At 41.3% G+C, this 21,260-nt stretch overlaps 1 protein-coding gene across 2 annotated transcripts in view; it reads left to right on the top strand.

Annotated features, from left to right (window-relative positions):
* Positions 1 to 21,260, top strand: part of NBEA (neurobeachin) — an 896,160-nt gene that overhangs the window by 324,498 nt on the left and 550,402 nt on the right. For both annotated transcript variants that reach the window (XM_028135810.2, XM_008158996.3), the window contains exons 29-30: positions 185 to 353; positions 2,296 to 2,391. In XM_028135810.2, the coding sequence (XP_027991611.2) occupies positions 185 to 353; positions 2,296 to 2,391 (265 nt within the window). The remainder of the gene's footprint in view (positions 1 to 184; positions 354 to 2,295; positions 2,392 to 21,260) is intronic.

Genomic DNA, 21,260 nt, shown 5'->3' with positions numbered 1-21,260 from the left:
CATTTGTGGTTTTGTTTTTAATATATTTTTATTGATTTCAGAGAGGAAGGGAGAGGGAGATAAATAAAAGTTAAATGTCATATTTTGTTCCATAAAGACAATGTAATAGGAATAATTTCTTGTATTCTAAGAACTTTCACTTTAAAAATTTTGAATGTTAAAATTGCCTTTTTATTTTACACAGGATGATAGCAAGCAGGCACAGTTCTTAGCTTTAGCTGTTGTTTACTTCATTTCGGTTCTGATGGTTTCCAAGTACCGTGACATATTAGAACCCCAGCGAGAGACTGCAAGAACTGGAAGTCAACCAGGTAGAAACATCAGACAGGAAATAAATTCACCAACGAGTACAGGTATTTAATATTTTTTATATTATTTAAATTTTCATTATAATTTGCCTTCTTTTAATCTCATTTTTACATCCAGACTTAAACTGATTCTATTCATAATCATCTCATACATTTACAAGTTAATGGAATATAAAGACCAATTTAATATTCATCTAATTCCTAAAAAATGTATGAATGGTATTTCTATGATATTTGCTATATTCTTATTTATCTGTGCTGTTTTGGTTTTAATGTTTTATATTTATTAATACAAATCATTTATACTACCATCTTATTTGCAAGCAACTCATATTTTAAATGTATTACTTTTAACTTTTATAAACATGAAAGTAGGAGGTCCTTATAGAGTAGTACAAGACCAAGACTAAGCCAAAATATAAATCTGTATAGCCAAGTTCAAAGATAGCCTTCCTTCCTTCCTTCCTTTTCCTTCCTTCCTTCCTTCCTTCCTTCCTTCCTGCCTGCCTTCCTTCCTTCCTTTTCCTTTTGCTGTATAATTATTTCAGTATCTAAATAGAAATGCTCTATGTTCTATATCATCTGTATTCAAAATATTCTGTATTCTGTAGGAAGCGGTTATAGGGTTAAGCCTTGGAATGACCTGCTGGCAAAGTCACAAACAAGTCCCAGCTTGGAAGGGCACAGTCCTCTAAGCATAATTAAGCTTGATCTTGTGACTGCTCCCTAGATCTTTCCTGGGTAGCTAGTGGGCTGTGGGAGGGGCAGCAAGTGCTGCCAAAACGAGTGAAACTTACAACAACATTGTAGATTACCTTGTTTGTTCCTGATTATAAATAAAGCCTCAGCTTTGCAGTCTGGATCTGTTCTGTGGCCTCAGCAAGGCACAGAAGATCCACCTAGACCCAGCTTTTTCTCTTTGTCTATCATTTATCCATCCTTCGTCGCCCCTGCTCAGGCTCGCCGAACCCTTGGCTGTGCTGGCGCGTCCCAGTATTCAATATCAGTATTCTGTCAGAGATCATAATAGGCAAACATACATTCTAAACTTTATACCAAAGTAGCTTCAATTAAAATCAAAGACTTATAGACAACAATGAACCATCTTGGCTCATGTCTTTCTTACCTACTCATTATTGTAGGAGTTCTTGCATTATCAAATTTGTCTACTCTGCTTGAAAATATTAAATATTTCCTGGCACCAAATTTTTTAATATCATGGAGTTCCTTCTATCAATTGCATTACAGGCCATGTTTATATCAAGGTTATTTCTCTGTGTTTTTTTTTTTGCAGTGTAACCTTGGTAACCCAGCGGTTATTTCATGTACCACTGGATTAATTGGTAGTTTAAATTTTATTTCCTAAATAAATGTATATGACATATAAATAAAATGTATATTTTAACAAGTGCATAGAAATTAGTAGTCAAATCTCTGCATCTTGTTTTTTATAGCATTTCATATCTCATTTACCTTTTATTGCTGTTGTGGAAATAATGGATTATGTATAAGTTTTAATACTTTGCTGTTTCATGCTATATTTAGTTTAAACTCATAAACATGGTATTATTCATTGTAGTATACTCTTTTAACTTTGTTCTTCAAATTAAACATTATCCTACCACTGCAGTTAATGTCTTTTGACCATTTAAAATACTAAGATTTTATTATCTTAACTCTTTTCTTAATGTATTCCTATCAGTCAGATGTATATGAAATAAACAAATATTAGTGAATTACCAGTTCACTAAAACCAGTTCTGATTTTTGTGTATGTTTTTATGTGTCTGTGTCTGTTGCTAAAATTACTTAAGTATATTATTTCCTTTCTCTTAATATATAACCACTTTCCTTCCCCCAGGGGTGCAGTCTTTGTTGCTATCAGTGCTTGCATGTTGCAATAATATAAACTTGTCATGTTTTGTCAGTGGACCCTGTTGCAGTTGTTACATACTGGCTCAAATTTGATTCCATGATTTTCTTCACAGTTGTGGTCATACCATCTATCTCTCATCCAACTTTGAACCATGGATTCCTTGCCAAGTTAATTCCTGAACAGAGTTTTGCCCACTCATTTTACAAAGGTAATATTGACCTCATCTTCCAACCTATTTGAGTATTCTTGTTTCATCATATTATGTAATAATTATCAATAACTCTGTTGTTATAAACAAGTACATCACCTCAGGTTTCATGGAGATATATGTTGTATTTACACCTGGCTAGTGAGAGCAAAATATAGCTTATATTTATAGTAGAGGCCTGGTGCACTATATTCATGCACAGGTAGGGTCCCTAGACCTGGCCGGTGATCAGGGCCGATCAGGTTCCCCACCTCCCCGCCTCCTCCTTCCCTTGCCGCTTGCGCTGACACGCAGTTGCCTGCCTCCCTGCCTCCCCCTTCCCTTGCTCCCTCAGTGCCCTGCCGCCACCGCTGGTTGCCCGCCATGTTCTGTGCCACCCCGTGGTGGTCAGCGCATGTCATAGCAAGCGATTGAACTCCCAGTCTCCTGGTTGAACTCCCGAGGGGACAGTTTGCATATTAGCCTTTTATTATATAGGATTCCGTTACATTTTTAAGTACCATCTTCAAATTAAGGATACCTAATTATATGTAGAATAATATGTACAGTGGTAACATTCATTCGAGAATGCAGAAGAGTCAGACCTTAGCAAAGGACTAAGTTAGCCCTAAAATGAAGGCCAGTCCATATTCACAAGCAAAAACCTTAAAACAAGCTTTGAAAGCATCAAAGCAATGTAAAGTTATTTAAGTTTCTATCAGAGCAAAGTTCCAACTCTCTTTAAAGGAATATAAAAAAATTCTTCAACAAGCTATATAAATGTCAGTGTTAAACATCTAATAAAAATTATTAAACGTGCAAAGAAGCAGGAAAATGTAATGAATAAGTAGGAGGAAAAAAATTAGTCAATAGGAACAGATTAAGAAAGGACAGATATTTCAGAATTATTAGATAAGAACATTTAAACAGCTAATTATCAAGTACATACAAGATGTTTTTCAATCTAAAAAAAAAGTAGACATAATGAGGATGAAAATGAGGAGTTTTAAAAAGAACCAATTGAAAGTTTTAGAGATGAAACATTAAATAGCCAAAATGATTTCTGGGTAAGATTAACATGATAATTGTCTCTGCAGAACAAAGAATTGCAGTAGACTGATTCTGCATCCCCACGTCTCATCCCCAAGTTTTTCCTGTGTACATTCCTGCATAATTCTTGGAACACTTAAAATAATGGATTTTGCTTCTGTGACTGTTATTTTCTACAGGACAATTGCTTTTAATAAAAGCTGATTATCCCAGTAGCCCTGACCTAAGCACCAGAGTCCTGTAAAGGCAGAGAGACTTCTCTGGCTGGTTGCAGAACAGTGTGAGAGGGATTTGACATTGCTGTGATAGAGATGATCACAGGACAAAGATATGACATCACCTTGCAAGATCTGAGAGCACTCCCTAGCTAACAGTCAACAAAAAGTGGGGGACTTGACCCTATAACTGCAAGAAACTGAGTTGAGTGAGTTTGGAGAGGACCTGACCTCTAAATGATGCCATAGTTTAGTGTATGCCATACAGTGGTTAAGGATATGGAAGACCAGTTTATAGAACAAAGGAAGCAATAAAGTATTTTTTGTTACAACTTGATGAATGCATATATATTTTTTATAAATATGCAACCTTTTAAGCATCATAATGAAATAAAGGAAAAAACATTTTTTAGCTTTATTTCTTATAAACACATAAAGCTCTTAATTGTGTGAAGTAAGAAGGATTAGATTAAATAAATTAAATGTCCTCTGAAATTTCTGTTGTGTGTAAGCATATTCCAAAGGTTTAGCTGTAGTGAGTGGGAAGTATTCCAGATTAAGGAGCCTGCATCAGAATATCAAAAAAAATTTTGTTATGAAAATAATTTTGGCTGAACTGCAACAGTGGTCTTAGTGATATGATACAATTTTGAGGTTCTTTTAGGTTGATGTGGTAAATTTTCTATTATTCTCTTTAATATGTGCTATTATGGAAGTGGATTATACATATCTGTGATTGCATGCTGTGGTGCAATGGTTATTAAGAGGAAGTTTCTGTTGATGATATTGGAACTGTAGAATAAACTCTTAGTGTTTTCACAGGATAAAAAATTAGTTGGATTCTACTCTTTAAAGATTAATAGGATTGGCTTCTTTGTCAAACACGTCCAATATTTTTAATGAACGCGGCACTGCCAAACAAAGAAGGATTCCAACATGTTTTTTTGTTTGTTTTGTTTTTTACTGGCAGCAAGTGTCAGAGAATAAAAATCAAAGTTAGAATATTGGAAGTACACAATTTATATGACATGTTTCATTATCTCTATATATAAAAGCCTAAGCAACCGTTAGGGTGGAATGACTGGTCACTATTATGCACACTGACCACCAGGAGGCAGACGCTCAACGCACGAGCTGCCCGCTGGTGCAGCCAGAAGCCAGGCTCACCGCTGGCAAGTGCAACTGCCATGGTGAGAGCCTCTCCTGACTCTGTGGCAGCACTACCAGGCGGCGGCAGCAGGTACAGCGGGCCGGGATGAGCACGAGCGGTGCTGGGCCCAGCCCCAATTCGGGCTCCTCCCTGGCTGCCTGCCCCTTGGCACACTGCTATATCCCTTGGGGGATGTCTGACTGCTGGTTTAGGCAGTCGGACATCCCCTGAGGGATTCGGACTGCAAAAGGAATGTCCGACTGCTAGCTTAGGCCTGATCCTGTGGACATTCTCTGTAGAAGGCTGTCAGTCTGAATATCTCAGTGACTCAGAGAAGCTCAGGAACTCAGGGTGAGCCTGCCACCCACTTGATGTTGTCTGCAGGACAGACTATGGTGGCCCAGCCCATGTATGTGCAGCAGCTGCTGAAGCTCAAGCAGTAGGCTATGTAGCAGCAGAAGGCCATCCAGCCACAAGCCGGCAGTCGGACATCCCCCAAGGGGTTCTGGACTGCAAGAGTGTGCAGGCTGGGCTGAGGGACCTCCCCATTCACCCCAGTGCATAAATTCCATGCACCGGCTGTCTAGTTTAATAATAATTGTCAATGAACTATCTTGAACTCTAAGAATAAAATCCATTTTGTTCATCCTTGCAAAGTTGGCTTTTGTCATCTTAAGTATTTGATAGAATATTTTGTGTTTTCTGTTAAAAGAAGATTCATACATAAGAAATTCATGCAACTGGAACTATTTCTTTCAGTGAAGCAATTTATATGTGATTATAACTATGCAGGATAAATTACTGTAACTGGGTATTGAACATTAGTGGTATGTTTTGAAGATACAGCACTTCTAGTTTCAATTTGGATAAAAGTTTAAAATAAATATTCTAAGCTGAGTTTTCATTCCATCAACATAACTCTGTGACACTGCTTTCTCCATGTTATTAAATAAAAATAGGTTAGCTCTATGTTATTCCTTAGGTATCATTATTGCTGGTTCAACTTGGTTTAGATTAAGTTTAACAAGCAAAAAGCTCATGGTCACGTTATAAACTTTAAATATGTATATTCTCAATGTTTGTTCATAGTGTTTACATAGTCATTTCTTTTGGGGAATCACTTTTTGCTTAAAGCTTTTTGTTTAGTTATGATGTGTAATGAAAAAAGTTACAGGTATAAAAACATTTGTGTATATACACTTTCAGTGAACAACATGGACAGTTTTTACATTATCTTTTTCCCAATGTTGTCTTTGTTCAGATTATATTTATTGTAGTTTTATGTCTATGGAGTCAAATAAAAAATATTTGTGCTTTTATTTTGTGTACTTTTAACATTTTTATTTTTTATTTTTCACAGATAGTTTGAGAAGCACTGATCTCGTCTACTCTTTAACTCCTTCCCACTTCATTTCCTTCTTTTAGCTCATTATTGAGCTTTTTAAAATTTTCTGAACTAGCTCTCTGGCCTCTCTCTTTTTTTTTAATCTTCGATAGTCCCTCACTTCAAGGTCTTATTCCTTCTTCTAGTATTGCCATTTTCTTCATTGGATTTGTCTCTAGTCATTTAGTCTATTAACTGATGGAAAATTTAAAAATAGCACCGATTTGTAATCTCAGAGGGAAGGTGGGAGTGGGTGGGTGGGAAGAGATTAACCAAATAATTTATATGCATGTATGCATAACCCATGGACAAAGATAATAGTGTAGTGAAGGCAAAGGGTAGGGGGTGCTGGTGTGGGCTAGAAGGGGTCAATGTGAGGAAAAGGGAGATCTATAATACTTTCAACAATAAAGATAAATTTTAAAAAATTTAAAAAGTAATGTAATGAAATATAATTTCTATTTAATGTATGTTTCTATAATAAATACTTTATATATGTAATATGACAAATATAATAAAATAATTTTTCTTTCTAAAGCATTCTATAATTTTGGGACAAAGTTAACCTGTCTAAACTTACAGTGGCAAAACTATTTTTAATTTACCTGGATTACTACAGTTGCTTCCAAAATGGTTTTTGAACCTATTCTCTTAGTGATCACCATTCTACATTTTTTTTTTTTTAGTTTTGCTGCATTTTAGTAAAAAATATGAGATTATGTCTTGATTTGACTTAGTTTTTTCTTAATCCTTTAGAGTAAGCTATCAGATGACTCTTGGATAATCTTACTGCTGACTACCTTTCCAAATTTACCTTGTTGTTCTTCCATTTGCCCACTTAGTTACAATCAGATTCCTTTTTAGTTCTTTAATCATTCCACGCACTTTCCTGCCTTTTGATCTTTGTATTTTGTTCCTGGTTTATGGCTCTCTTTCCTTTTTTTTTTTTTTTGTATGATTGCCTTATTTATTCTTCTACAGGTATTGGCTTAAAGGTTACCTCCTCAGAGGTCTTTCCTGACTAATGTAGCTAAGTAGCTTCCTCCCTGACACCCTATTGTCTATCATAGCATCTGCTTTATTTCTCTTTTTGTAGTTATGCAATTTATTTGTCTAGTTGATTATTAAAATTTGTGCTTTAAGAAGGTAGTCTCTTTCACCTTGCCTGGCTCTTAGAATAGATATACTAAATATTTGTTAAGCTAATGAGTAAGTCAGTGAGAAAGCTGAACAATTTTTTGAAAAGCTCAGTATTGATGGTAGCCATAAAATGTATGCTAAAGAGACTTTTATTGATAACTTGTCCTGGAGGCTATAGAAGCTTTATGTTAACTACTTCACTTTAGGTTTAATAAGAAGAAAGTTAATATTTAGGTGAACTTATAAATAAATATGTTTTTCATCTAACATTTCTAATCAGGGAAAAGGATTAAGACAGGAAAGAAAATAATTAAGAGACTATGATACAGTTACACAAATAGACTTATAGCATAAACAGTCTATATGTGGACTGGAATTTATATATTTATTATTGTAAATATAACTTTTCTAATTAAATGGGTGAGGAAGGATCATTTGGCAAATGGTTTGGGGATTACCACATGGGGTAGCCAATTGAAAAAATTCATATTCTTGTTTTATGATATTCCAAATAAATTTAACATGTATTAAAATTTAAAGATAAAAATGAAACTGAACATAATTTAAGAAAATTAATATTTATATAAGAAATTATGTTTAAAGCATACCATCAAAAGCTGAAGTTCTAAAGTAAAATATATGACTAAATAAAAGACATTATATGTCTGAATATATTAAAATTAAAGGACAAATGCAAACAGGAAAAAAGTCACATTAATAAAAGTGAATACCCTTAATGAATAAAAATCTCATATATCAATTAAAATAATACATAACATTAATGGAAAAATGTAGAAAATACCAAACAGCTAGCAAAAGAAAGGTAATGTACAGTACAAATAAGAAAAATTTATTTAATGCTACAAGTAATCAAATATGTTTGTATTGAAAGAAAAATGTACTATATTTGGCAAATTGGGTAAAATTTAGAAAAATGAGAATATAAATACGTATACTTTGCATAGCATGAAAATACCCATAAACCTTGATCTAGTAATTTTACTTTCAGAATCACATCTTATTGAAAAAAACAATAGACCAGTAATCTATATACAGATATTTTTACTGCTCAGTTTTTATTCGTTGCATATTTAAAAATGAAGTTAATATTTATTAAGCACATTTTTATATTCTTATAAACTAACACTAAGGGTTTCAATATTGCAAGTTTGTTATTTCCTCTTGCTTTTAGTATTATATTTAAGGGCCCATTATAATCTTTTATGTGAGTGCATTAAAATTTATTTTATAAGTAATCTATAATAGTATCATCAATATAATATAGAATTTTTATTGGATAGTGATGTTGAACATATTATACATTTCAGTTTTTTACTGTTAAAAATTATCTCCAGTTACTCTTGGCACATAGTTAAAAATCTAACTCCTAAATATCTATTCTTAGTAAAGTCTTCCCCTCCCCTTCCCTCCCTTCTCTTCCCCTCCCTCCCTCACTCCCTTCCTTCCTTCCTTCCTTCCATCCATCCATCTTCTAATTTTGCTTTTCTTTCAATTGACTTTACAATTACTTCATTATATATTTGCTGAATAAATGAATTATTTACTGTTACATCCTAGGTACTTAGGATATATAATGGTGTGCAAGAATTTCCTATCCTTATGAAGCTAACATTCTGGCAAGGGAGATACACTTTTAGAAAGCACACACTTAAATATATAATTGCAACACATGTTCCTTCTAAAAAATAAAATTACATACCATTATGAGAAAGTACAAAAGGGGAGAAACCTAATTTAAATAGGAGTTGGGAAAGACATAAAAGTGACTGACATTTAGCTGGGAACATTAGGGTGAATTCAGTTAATTTGGGAAAAGAATGGGGACAGTGGAAGCACATTTCTGAAAAGGTAAATGCAAATTTTGAGAAATTCCTTGGCATATTTGGGGAACATATATGGCTACAAATAAGAATCAATGGAAGGAGAAGCATTCCCTGAGTTTAGATAGGTAGGCCGGAACCAAATTATGTAGGGCCTGTAATCTATTAAAGATCTGGTTTTGAAACTAAGCAGAGGGGGTACTATTAGTGTTCTATTGCTTCCATATCAAATTACCACAGACTTACTGGCTAATACAACACAAATTCAGTATCTTACAGTTCTGTAGGTCAAAAGTCTAACATGGATTTTGCTGCTTTTACAATCACAAAGGTTTGAGAGATGACAAAGTGCTGGGGCAGGGTTGAAGGACAAGGTATATTTCCTACATGAGGCTACTCCTTCAATCTGGGAGAGATTGTTGTTTTACCTATTGTATAGAAACCAAGACAGAAAGTCAAGCAAAATGAAGAAAGGAAGGAATTTCCAAATGAAAGAATAATATAAAACATCTGACAAACAGCCTTAATGAAATGAAGATAAGTAAGTTACCTGAGTTCAAAGTATTGGTCATAAAGGTGCTCACTGAACTGGGGAGACGAGTAGATGAACACAGTGGGAACTTCAACAAAGAAAATCCTATATAATAAAAGCCCAGCAACTGAACGACCAGTAGACCAGTCGCTATGACGCACACTGACCACCAGGGGGCCTACGCTCAACGCAGGAGCTGCTCCTGGTGGTCAGTGCGCTACCACAGTGGGAGCGCCGCTCAGCTGACCGGAATGAGCAGCTGCTCCCGCTGCAAACCGCAGTCCGACATGCAGGAACCCAGGCTGCAGTTGTCACCTCCTAGTCCCAGACTCTTCCTCCTCACTCCCTGCCCCTCCCCCGATGCCTGCAAGCCACACAGCACTGCTGCCGAGCTCACAGAGCTGACCCCAGAGGCTGGGAGGCGCGTTCATGGCCACCATGGGACTGAGGCCTTTTCCACTGTCTCTCAGTGCTATTGTCCCTGGGCCTGGCCCTGACCGGGTCCCCTGGAGAGGCGAGGGCTCCAGCTCCACAGAAGATGCCGGACCAGGGAGCAGCCGCTCAGAGAGTGGGTCCACAGCCACTCGGCTGACCAGGTTCAGCAGCGCTCCCACAGGCTGATCCCTGCAGGCCACACCCCCACCAGTGCACGAATCCCATGCACTAGGCCTCTAGTGAGAATATAAGAAAGTACCAAGAAGAAGTGACAGAGCTGAAGAATGCAGTAATTGAACTGAAAAATATAATACAGGGTTCAATAGCACACTATCTGAAGCATAGGAAAGGATCAGTGGAACTCACCCAATAGAGCAGCAAAAAGAAAAATGATTTTTAAAAAGTGAAAATAGCCCGGCTTCTGGCTGAGCAGTGTTCCCCCTATGGGAGTGCACTGACCATGAGGAGGAAGCTGCTGCATTGACCATCTGCCCCTTAGTGGTTAGTGCTCATCATAGTGACTGGTCGTTCTGGTCATTCTGCCATAATAGTCACTTAGGCCTTTATTATATAGACTAGAGGCCTGGTGCACGAATTTGTGCACCAGTGGGATCCCTCAGCCTGGCCTGTGGGATCAGGCCAAAACCGGCTCCCTGCATTTCCCGAGGGATCCGGAATTGCGAAAAGGTGTAGGCCAGGCTGAGGGACCCCACCGATGCATGATTGTGGCCAAGGAGGGACACGGGAAGTTGGCAAGCTGGGTAGGGACTGCAGGAGGGCTCCAAGGCATGTCTGGCCTGTCTTACTCAGTCCTGATCAGCAGTGTCCCAGCAGCAAGCTAACCTACTGGTCAGAGCATCTATCCCTGGTGGTCACTGCACGTCATAGCGACTGTTCGACTGGTCAACTGTCTGCTCCCTGGTTGTCAGTGCATATTGTAGTGACTGGTCGACCGGTCGACTGTCTGCTGCCTGGTGGTCAATGCACATCATAGCCAGCGGTTGAGCGGCCTTAGCATATTAGCATATTATGCTTTGATTGGTTGAAAGGCCAACACCGGACGCCCGGCCACTTAGCATATTAGGCTTTTATTATATAGAACTAGAGGCCCGGTGCACGAAATTCATGCATGAGGGGGTGTCCCTCAGCCCTGCCTGCACCCTCTCCAATTTGGGACCCCTCAAGGGATGTCCGACTGCCCTATTAGGCCCGATCCCATTGGCCTAAACGGGCAGTCGGACATCCCTCTCACAATCCAGGACTGTTGGCTCCCAACCGCTTGCCTGCCTGCCTGCCTGCCTGCCTGCCTGATGGCCCCTAACTGCTTCTGCCTGCCAGCCTGATCAACCCCTAACCACTCCCCTACCAGCCTGATTGATGCCTAACTGCTCCCCTGCCAGCCTGATTGCCCCCAACTGCCCTCCCCTGCCAGCCTGGTCACCCCTAACTGCCCTCCTCTGCCGGCCTGATCACCCCTAACTGCCCTCCCCTGCTGGCCTGATTGCCCACAGCTGCCCTCCCCTGCTGGCCATCTTGTGGTGGCAATATTGTGTTCACATGGGAGTGGCCATCTTGAGTGTTGGAGTGATGGTCAGTTTGCATATTACCTCTTTATTAGATAATATTTTTATTATGCCATATTCTCTTCAGAAAGGAAGGAGAAATACCCAAAGTAGCTTAAGGGCTAGACTTATAAGGAAGGTGGGATTGAGAGGTCACATTTTTTAGGATAGGATATAGTGCTCTACAGATAAAGGGGCCAACCTAGAGAAAAGAGACAGAAATTAATGATTAGTAGAGTGAATAACTAATAGAGGTGTTGGGCTCTATATTTTCTTATAAGAGACCCAGCACATGAAATTCCTGCACTGGTACAGTCCCTAGGCCTGGTCTGTGATCAGGGCCATCTTCCCCGGCTGCTGGCAGCTGGCCCTGCCCCCCGCCACCACCTATCCCTGGTTCCCCATTTGCCATCTTGCACCTGAGGTGGGTCCGGCCCAGGATGTACTTCGAGCCCAGGTAGGAGGCTGTGATTCCCCTGTTGGAGGCCCTTTCATGGGAGGTGCTTTTGTGTGGAATTTCTTTCAGATAAGGGATGGGGTGTGGGCCCAATGCCCGAGAGAGTTCCATGGGCCAGTGGCACTATCAGGGTCATTCTAGTCTCACCTGAACGTTCACTGTGTCATTTTGCTGGAGGATTCTACTTTCAGAGTCCTGGGGCACAACAACCCATCCCACAAACAGGTCCCATTAGATTTCAGGTTGCAGCACCACTGAGGAGATTAAGATCAGGTGCTTTAAGCAGAGAACACGGAATTCTGAACACGGTTAGAATTCAGCAGAATCAGGAGACAGGTTTCTCAACAACCCACCTAACCAACTCCTGTTGCCTTGCTGATGGCTTCTCCCTCCCCCTCAGGGAGCAGGTAGGGAGGAGTGAGGAGCAACTGTCTGCGGCTGTGGGCAGGCCTGTGTCTAGGCTGTGGGAAAGAATGCCAGCCAGCCAGGGGAGGGACTGAGAGGTTGGCAGTTCCCACCCACTCCCCGGCTCCGCCCCTCGCTGCCACCCACCCCCAGTTCCCCAGCGGGCGATCAGGGCTTGCCAGCACAGGGGAGGGACTGAGAGGTTGGCCCTTCAGCCCGCTTGGCAGCCCCTCCCCCCACTGCCACTGGTTGCCCTCTGTGTGTGGGGCGACTGGCTAGGCAGGGGCCTTTGCTGGCGCTGCCCATGTCTACCACCACCTACCGCCAGTTCCCCATTCCCCATTGGGTCATCGGAGCTTGCCGGCAGGGGGGAAGGGACCAAGAGGTTGGCAAGCAGGCCCTGATCGCCTGATTGGGGCCTGTGGGCTGGGGGCATCTCCTGTGTTAAGCATCTGCCCCCTGGTAGTCAGTGCATGTCAGAGCGACCAGTCATTTCCCCATTTGGTTGATTTGCATATTACCCTTTTATTATATAGGCCTAGAGGCTTGGTGCATGAAATTCATGAAGGGGGGGTGTGTCCCTCAGCCCAGCCTGCACCCTTTCTAATCTGGGACCCATTGGGGGATGTCCACCCGGCAGTTGGACATCCTCTTGCAATCCGGGACCGCTGGCTACTAACCACTCACCTGCCTGCCGGCCTGATCAGCCCTAACTGCCTCTGCCTGCCTGCCTGCCTGATCGCCCTAACTCCTCTCCCCTGCCAGCCTGATCCCCCTAACTCCTCTCCCCTGCCAACCTGATCCCCCTAACTGCTCTCCCCTGCCAGCCTGATCACCCCTAACTGCCTCTGTCTCAGCCCCACCACCATGGCTTTGTCCAGAAGGACGTCAGGAAGGTGTCCGGTCTAATTAACATATTACCCTCTTATTAATATAGATGATGATGGTAGTGATGATAATAGTAAAATCCATAATGACTGTAACAGATACAAAACTTATTAGTTAAATATTACTTTATGGTAGATATTCATTAATTATGTTCTTTAATAATCACAACTATGTATGTACTGTTATGCTCATTTTACAGGTAAAGCAATAAGGCTGAGGAAAGTTAAATGGCTCATCCTGCATCACAAATCATGAATAACTCTTGATTGGAAGTAAAACAATCTTAATTTCAAAGCCTAAGTTCTTAATCATATATGGGGGTGGGCAAAAGCAGGTTTATAGTTGTGAGCATGCAAGTCACAGTTTAGTCCTATATTGTTATTTATTATTTACTAGAGGCCCAGTACATGAATTCTTGCATGGGTGGGGTCTGGCCGGCCCACCCCGATCAGGGTTGAGGGGGTCAACTGGAGGTGGGGCCAGCCAGGGGGTGGGGCCTGGAGAAGACCCACTCAGCTGGAGCTGAGCATGGGCCCCAGGCTCCCCAGGGAGGACGGCCTCAGTAAGGAAACAGAAACCACCAGAAGGCTCTGCACACAGGCCCTGAGCTCCCTTTGGCCAAATGGACTCAGAGCTGGTGTCTGTGTGTACAATACACACAGCCCGGCACTCGCCTTTGTCTGTTGGTCAAACCCATTGCATCGAAAAACTGTTCCCCTTCTCTTTGGGCCCTTACAACAAACACAGGCAATTGGAAGACGTGGGCCCCAGTGGCAGAGCCAGGCCCCACAATCACCCAGAATTTAGCCTAAGACAACTGGGTAGCAATCTCTACGGAACAGAACACACTGTTTTAGAGTCTTAATTCTCCCCTAAAATGTGCCCAGCTGCTCCTCTTTAGCCGGGATGGACTGAACTAAGGAACCAAAGACCGAGTTTCCTTTGAGGTGGGATCCACCGGGAGCTGGCTGGTGGCAAGGCCCCTCACAGGAGGCTGCCTTCCCCCCAAGCTCGGTGTGCTCTGAGCGGTCCATTTCTGGCGGTGCCGGGTCCTGGGCTGCTGGTCGGGTGTCAGGTCCACAGGGTTTCTCTCCGCCGCCTTCCTGGCCTCCCGAGCAGTACCCTGTGGCCCAGCACGCCTGGTGGCTATCGCTAGAGCTGAGACTTGGAGAGTGAAGGAACTGGCCTATACCAAGAGGGACCTGCAGGTGGCCATGCCATGCACCCCATCCTGTTTCTCAGTCTTGCTCGCGTGTATCTAGCCAAAGCCCGCTGCCTGAGACTGGCACCATGTGGGGAGGGTTACAGCAGAGAGAGGGGCACCCTGACCTGCCAGCCGTGGTGACAATTATCTCTGTGCCCAGCTGATTGCATTCGTCCCCCAGAGCCTTCATCTCAAGCTGCACACACACGCTGGCCACCTTTGCCTTCTTCTTTACTGGCACGTGGGCGGCAGCCACACAACTGGCCCCGGGGCCCCTCAGGCTCAGCAGCAGCGCTGGTGGCAGCCCCTGCGGCTGGCGCGTCATAGCAACTGGTCATTCTGGTTGTTCCGCCGTAATGATCACTGGGTTTTTATTATATAGATTGTATTTATTTGTATTACAACTGTAAACCTACTTCTGCCCACCCCAATATAAAATACAATGTGTGGTTCATCTAATTGATATTAATAATGTTATACCACTTTTGGTTGTTTATATTTCTCTGCAACTCAAGAAAAGTTTTATACATCTATGTTGGCATTTCATTATTAGTGTTATTGGCTGCCTCCATTACATTAGAGAAATGTATTTTTTTTTCTTTGAGAAGAGAAAAAGTACAAATAAGCTAAGGCAAAGGAAGAGCAAGACATGTTTATGTGAATATTTTATTTTATTTTAATCCTCACCAGAGGATATTTTTCCATTGATTTTTTTAAATTTTTATTTTTAGAGACAGTGGAAGGGAGGGGGAGAGACAGAGAAACATCAATGTGAGAGAGACACATCGATTGGTTGCCTCCCACATGAGCCACAACCGAGGTACATGCCCTTGACCAGAATAGAACCTGGGACCCTTCAGTCCACAGGCCAACGCTCTTATCTACTGAGCCAAACTGTCTAGGGCTATGTGAATATTTTATAATTTATATTTGACAGAAATGTACAAATTGGAACTGTCCTTAAATTTGGAGCTTAAACATCATTTTGAGGCAGGACTTGTGAAAGAGTAGAGTAAGAACCTCCAAAAAACTCCTCCATAAAAGCAGTGAGAACATTGGCAAAAATGGTCACAATCCCTTTTTAGTTCTCTGGAAAGTAATCAGAAGTTTGAAACAATCCAAAGATTGTTAAATCAAGAAAAACTGCAGGTTTTTTTTTTATGAGAATAGCAAGCTTTGTGGAGACTTAACTTGCCCTCTTGCCATCCAGCTCTGCATTAACCTTGAAAACCAGCAGCCGGTCAGCCATGGCAGTGGTGAAAACCAGCAGCCTAGTAGCTACTGGAAGGAGGCCAACTAGGTTTACAGGTTTTAGAAAGTCCCATTTTTGGGCATTGTTTGGCAGCTCCCTTTGGTAAAGCTCCATTATTATTTTATCTGATCCGTGCTTGCTTGGTGAGTAAAGCCTATTTCCAAGGTATTTGTCAAAATAATTATCAAAAACTTTTTTTTTTTTCCATAACATTGCAACTGCCTGAGGTGGTGATACTAGCCACGACAAACAAGAGCCTTAAAAGGAAGATCTGAAAATAAGATGTTCATATTCCTGAGGCTTTCCTCAGAGGTCCAGGAAAGACCTGAGAAGGCCCTAATCATATACCTCTGGATAATCTTTAGGCCCTGTGCAAGCAGGAAGTAAAGGGCAAGGGAGAGTTGTAAACATGATAAGTGTTGAAAGTATGCTCCAATATACACATAGGATCTCTAGCATTGAGTACAAGTCTTACTGGTTCAAGACACTGAAGGCAATCTCTGTCCAGTTATTAACTGATGACTTGGCTGAGTGAAGGCTTCAGTGGCTGCAGGTGCCAAAGAATATAGATTTTACAGAATTAGTTCAGGAGACTCAATAAACAAACAGAGACACAATGAACCCCATCAGAGGGGGCCTGATTTCCAGGATTGGCACATCATGTGTTTTAAATGTATAATTTTCAACAAAAAATTATGAAATATGCAAAGAAACAGGCTAACACACAGGGCGAAAAAAAGAACACTCAATAGAAAGTGCCCCTGAGGACAACCTGATGTTGGACTTTAGACAGTTACTTTAAACCAGCTATTACACATATGCTCAAGTAATTAAAGGAAATATTTTCTGAAGAATTAAAAATATTAGTATAATGTCTAACCAAAGAGAATATCAATAAAGAAATATTATAGAAAAGAACCAAGTAGAAATTTAGGAGTTGAAAATTTAATAACTAAAATGTAAAATTCACTAGAGGGTCTCCACAGAAGGTTCGACTTGGCAGAAGAAAGAATCATACTTTAAGAAAGGTCCATTGCAATTATCATACTCTGAGGTACAGAATGAAAAAAAAAAAGAATGAAACAAAGTGAAGAGAGCCACAGAGACCTATGAGATACCATCAAGTGAAGCAGCATACACATATGGGAGTTAGAGAAGAGAGGAGAGAAAGAGAAATGGAAGAAATAAGAAAGGGAAGAAATAATGTTTGATGAAATACTGTCCTGAAAAGGTCTTAATTTGATGAAAGTGATTACTAGCAATCCAAGGAGCTCAGTGCTCTCCATTGAACTCAAAATTCGCAAACAGATTTGCACATCATAGCCTAAGCATCAATTGAAAGTATCTTTTTGCCTCTTAATGGTTTCTTCTAAATTATAATTTGTCTATTTTGGATATTTTTTTGGTAGTAATGTTGAGTTCCTGAAGTATTTTTTATACACTTAGCAAACAAAAAATTTGAATCATATGTATATGTGTATATGTATATATGTGTGTGTGTGCATATATATATATATATATATATATATACACACACACACATATATATATATCCTATCTAATAATAGACAAATATGCAAATTGACCATACCTCTGACACATCCACAACCCACGCCCACCATCCAATCAGAGCGAGTATGCAAATTAACCCAAACCAAGATGGCTACAGCCACAGAGAGCAAGGTTTCCTAGGTAACAGAGGAAGCCAAGCTTTCTGCCAGCCATTGCAGGCCTAAGCCTCCACTCAAGCTACAAAGTTTCAATTATAGAAGGTAAACAAATTCAAACAAATGGCGGCAGAATGGAGCTTGAGAGAGCAGGCCAGGGTTGCCGCTGGCAACAGGGGAAGCAAAGCTTTCTGCACACCCTGGCCAGGCCCACCCGCTTAAGGCAACAAATTTTCAATTATAACCCCAACACAAATGGCTGCGGGCCTCGGAGGGAGCCCCAGGCTTGGCTCTGCTCCAGGCTACAAAGTTTCAATTGTAGAAGGAAAATAAATTCCAGATACCAGGGCCTCCGCTTGTGTTGCCAGGGGGCGTGGCTGGCCTGCAAACCACCACAGGCCCCTCGCTCAGGCCGCCCCACGCCTCAAGGGAACCCCCACCTGATCCAGGACAACCTTCAGGGCAAACCAGCTGGCCCCCACCCATGCACCAGGCCTCTATCCTATCTAATAAAAGAGTACTATGCAGATTGATCATCACTGCAACACACAATATAGCTGCCCCCATGTGGTCAAAGATCCTGCCCCCATGTGGACATAAGATGGCCACCACAAGATGGCCAGCAGGAGAGGGCAGTTGGGAGGCACCCGGCCTGCAAGGGAGGGCAGTTGTGAGGGACCAGGCCTGCAAGGGAGGGCAGTTGGAGGTGATCAACCCTGCAGGATAGGGCAGTTAGGGGTGACCAGGCTGGCAGAGGAGGGAAGTTGGGGGCAAACAGGCTGGCAGGGGAGTGGTTAGGGGGTGATCAGGCTGGCAGGCAGAAGCGGTTAGGGGCAATCAGGAAGGCAGGCAGGCAAGCAGTTGGGAGCCAGCAGTCCTGGATTGTGAGAGGGATGTCCGACTGCCCGTTTAGGCCCGATCCCACCAGGATCGGGCCTAAACGGGCAGTCGGACATCCCGTGAGGGGTCCCAGATTGGAGAGGGTACAGGCTGGGCTGAGGGACAACCCCCCCTCCGTGCACAAATTTCGTGCACCGGGCCTCTAGTGTGTGTGTGTGTGTGTGTGTGTGTGTGTGTGTGTGTATCTCCTATATAATAAAAGCCTAATATGCAAATAGACCGAATGGCAGAACTACCGGCAGAACAACTGGTCACTATGATTTGTACTGACTACCAGGGGGCAGATGCTCAACACTGGAGCTGCCCCCAGCCTGCAGGCCCCAGACCAGCCAAGGTGGGTGCCAGTGGGGGCCCCCAGTCACCCCGCCAGTCTCCCCGCAGAGGGAGGCGAGTGGCGGCAGCGGTGGGGTGCAGGGCCGGTGAGCGGTCAGCCAAGGCAGGTGCCAGTGGGGGCCCCCCCCCCAATCATCCCGCCAGTCACCCCAGAGGAAGGCGACTGGCGGTGGGGGTGGGGCCTTTGAGTGGGTGGTGCCAGGCTGACCAAGGCGGGTGTGAGCGGGAGGCCCCGATCATCCTGCCAGTCGCCCCGCAGATGGGCCCTCATCGCCGGCCAGGTCTAGGGACCCTACCCATGCATGATTTCGTGCACTGGGCATCTAGTATATATATAATTGAAAATAATTACTCAATACTTATTGCATTCTTTTGTTATATAAAATGAACTCTAATGATTTTTAAAATTTTATCTATGTTTTTTCTTTGGAATTCTGGTTAATTTTTATGTAACTTGGAATTTTTTGGATTTAATATAAACAAAATATGTTATATACAGATATTAATGTTTTATTTTAAATCACTCTAATGTGATTTAGTTTCTTTAGTATTACTATTTGAAGATGAAATAATTAATCTTAACATAATATTTAGTGTTAAAGTAACAAGGAGCTGAATGTTACTTTTCATGTTATTATTGAGTTTGGAAAATACCAATATGAATAACTTAATAGGTCAGACATATTGAAACACTTTATAAGTCACTGTAAAACAAGATTTTTGGAGGAAGGAATGTTATAAATGTGATCTCTATGTAGAAATCATGTTATTTGCTAGACTTAATCCCATAATTTTCTCAAAGTTTATTAGATGAATTCAATTAGACTCAGTGAAACACAGTAAAAAAAGAAGAGGCATCTGGCTTCCAACTGCCTGTTTCCTAGGAGGTTAAGATCACTTAGGCTAGTAATGTTCCTGCATTATTATACTAGAAGCCTGGTGCATGAATTCGTGCATGTGTGGGGTCCCTCAGCTTGGCCAGCGATGGGGCCGATTGGGGCCATCTCGCCCAGTTCTGATTGGGGTCTATGGGGCTGGCCAGCTGGGGAGGGACTGCAGGAGATTGGCCGGCCAGGGAGAGGCTGTGGGAGGGCTCCAGGGCGTGTCTGGCCCTATCGTCCAGTCCTGATTGGCCGGACCCCAGCAGCAAGCTAACCTACTAGTCGGAGCATCTGCCCCCTGGTGGTCAGTGCATATCATAATGACTGGTCAAGTGGTCAACCAAAAGTTCAACCAATCAGTCGGACACTTAGCATATTATGCTTTTATTATATAGGATAAACTGATGAGAGTGTCACAATAAAACATGTAAGTTATCTAAGCTGATATTTATGCTATCAACTAAGAGCATGTTCTGTAAAACATGTTAATACATAATGGGAAATTAATATTTTGACTATGATTTATTTTTAAAAAGAATTGCTATTATAAAAATTTCCATTGGTGTTAATTTTTGTTTCTATGTAACATGAACACAGGGTATGCTTTACAAAACATATTTATTTGAATAGAATTTTTGTTAAAATATTAAATTTACTGCTTGCTTCATTTTTGAAATATTTTTTCACCAGTTACAGTAAAAATAAAACTAAGGTTCTTATTACCATGTAAATATTTATTTTATTTTTTTAAACGTATTGTTATTGGGTGTTTTTTTTTTTTTTAGAGAGAGAGAGAGGAAGGGAAAAGGAGAGAGAGATAGAAACATCCCTGAGAGAGAACATCAGTTGGCTACCTCCTGCATGCCACTCATCAGGGATCAAACTCACAACCCAGGCATGTGCCCAGACCAGTAATCAAACCAGCAACCTCCTGGTGTATAGGTCAGCACTCAAACACGGAGCCACACCGGCTGGGCTGTGTAAATATTTTGATGATTCATTTGAAAGTTTAATAATGTTCATTTTTATAAAATTTCCTTTTTTTGGGGGGGGGGAGTTTTAAGTATCTAGTTGATGAGTTATAGATTTTTTTAAAATGTGTTTTTATTGATTTTTAGCTAGAGAGGAAAGGAAAGGGAGAAAGATAGAAACATCCATGAGAGTGAAACATTGATTGGGTGCCTCCTGCATGCCCCCTACTAAGGATCGAGCTAGCAACCCTGGCATGTGCCTGACCTAGAATTGAACCAGTGACCTCTTGTTGCATGGAACGATACTCAATCCACTGAGCCACACTGGCCAAGCATGAGTTATGGATTTTAATTGTCCATTGAGAGTCACTTGAATAGAAAATCAAACAATTATGTTTCATAGATAAATATTTTATATGGCCCCTGTAGATTAAAATTAAAATTTTTATTTCCTTTGATATTTGTTTGCTAGCAAAATGTTTATACTTCATATTAATAAAACTTGAAACATTTACAATTTTCCCATACCTCTTGATGTAAAACACACCTTAAGTAAAGATATTGAGACATCACGTTAGGGTAAATGTAGGCCAAATCTATAAGTTGGTTAAATTTAGGCGAAG

Source organism: Eptesicus fuscus, chromosome 8, assembly GCF_027574615.1.
Source record: "Eptesicus fuscus isolate TK198812 chromosome 8, DD_ASM_mEF_20220401, whole genome shotgun sequence".
Lineage (NCBI taxonomy): Eukaryota > Metazoa > Chordata > Mammalia > Chiroptera > Vespertilionidae > Eptesicus > Eptesicus fuscus.
Note: the sequence above shows the minus strand (reverse complement) of the source record. Positions and strands in the feature narration are given on the sequence as shown.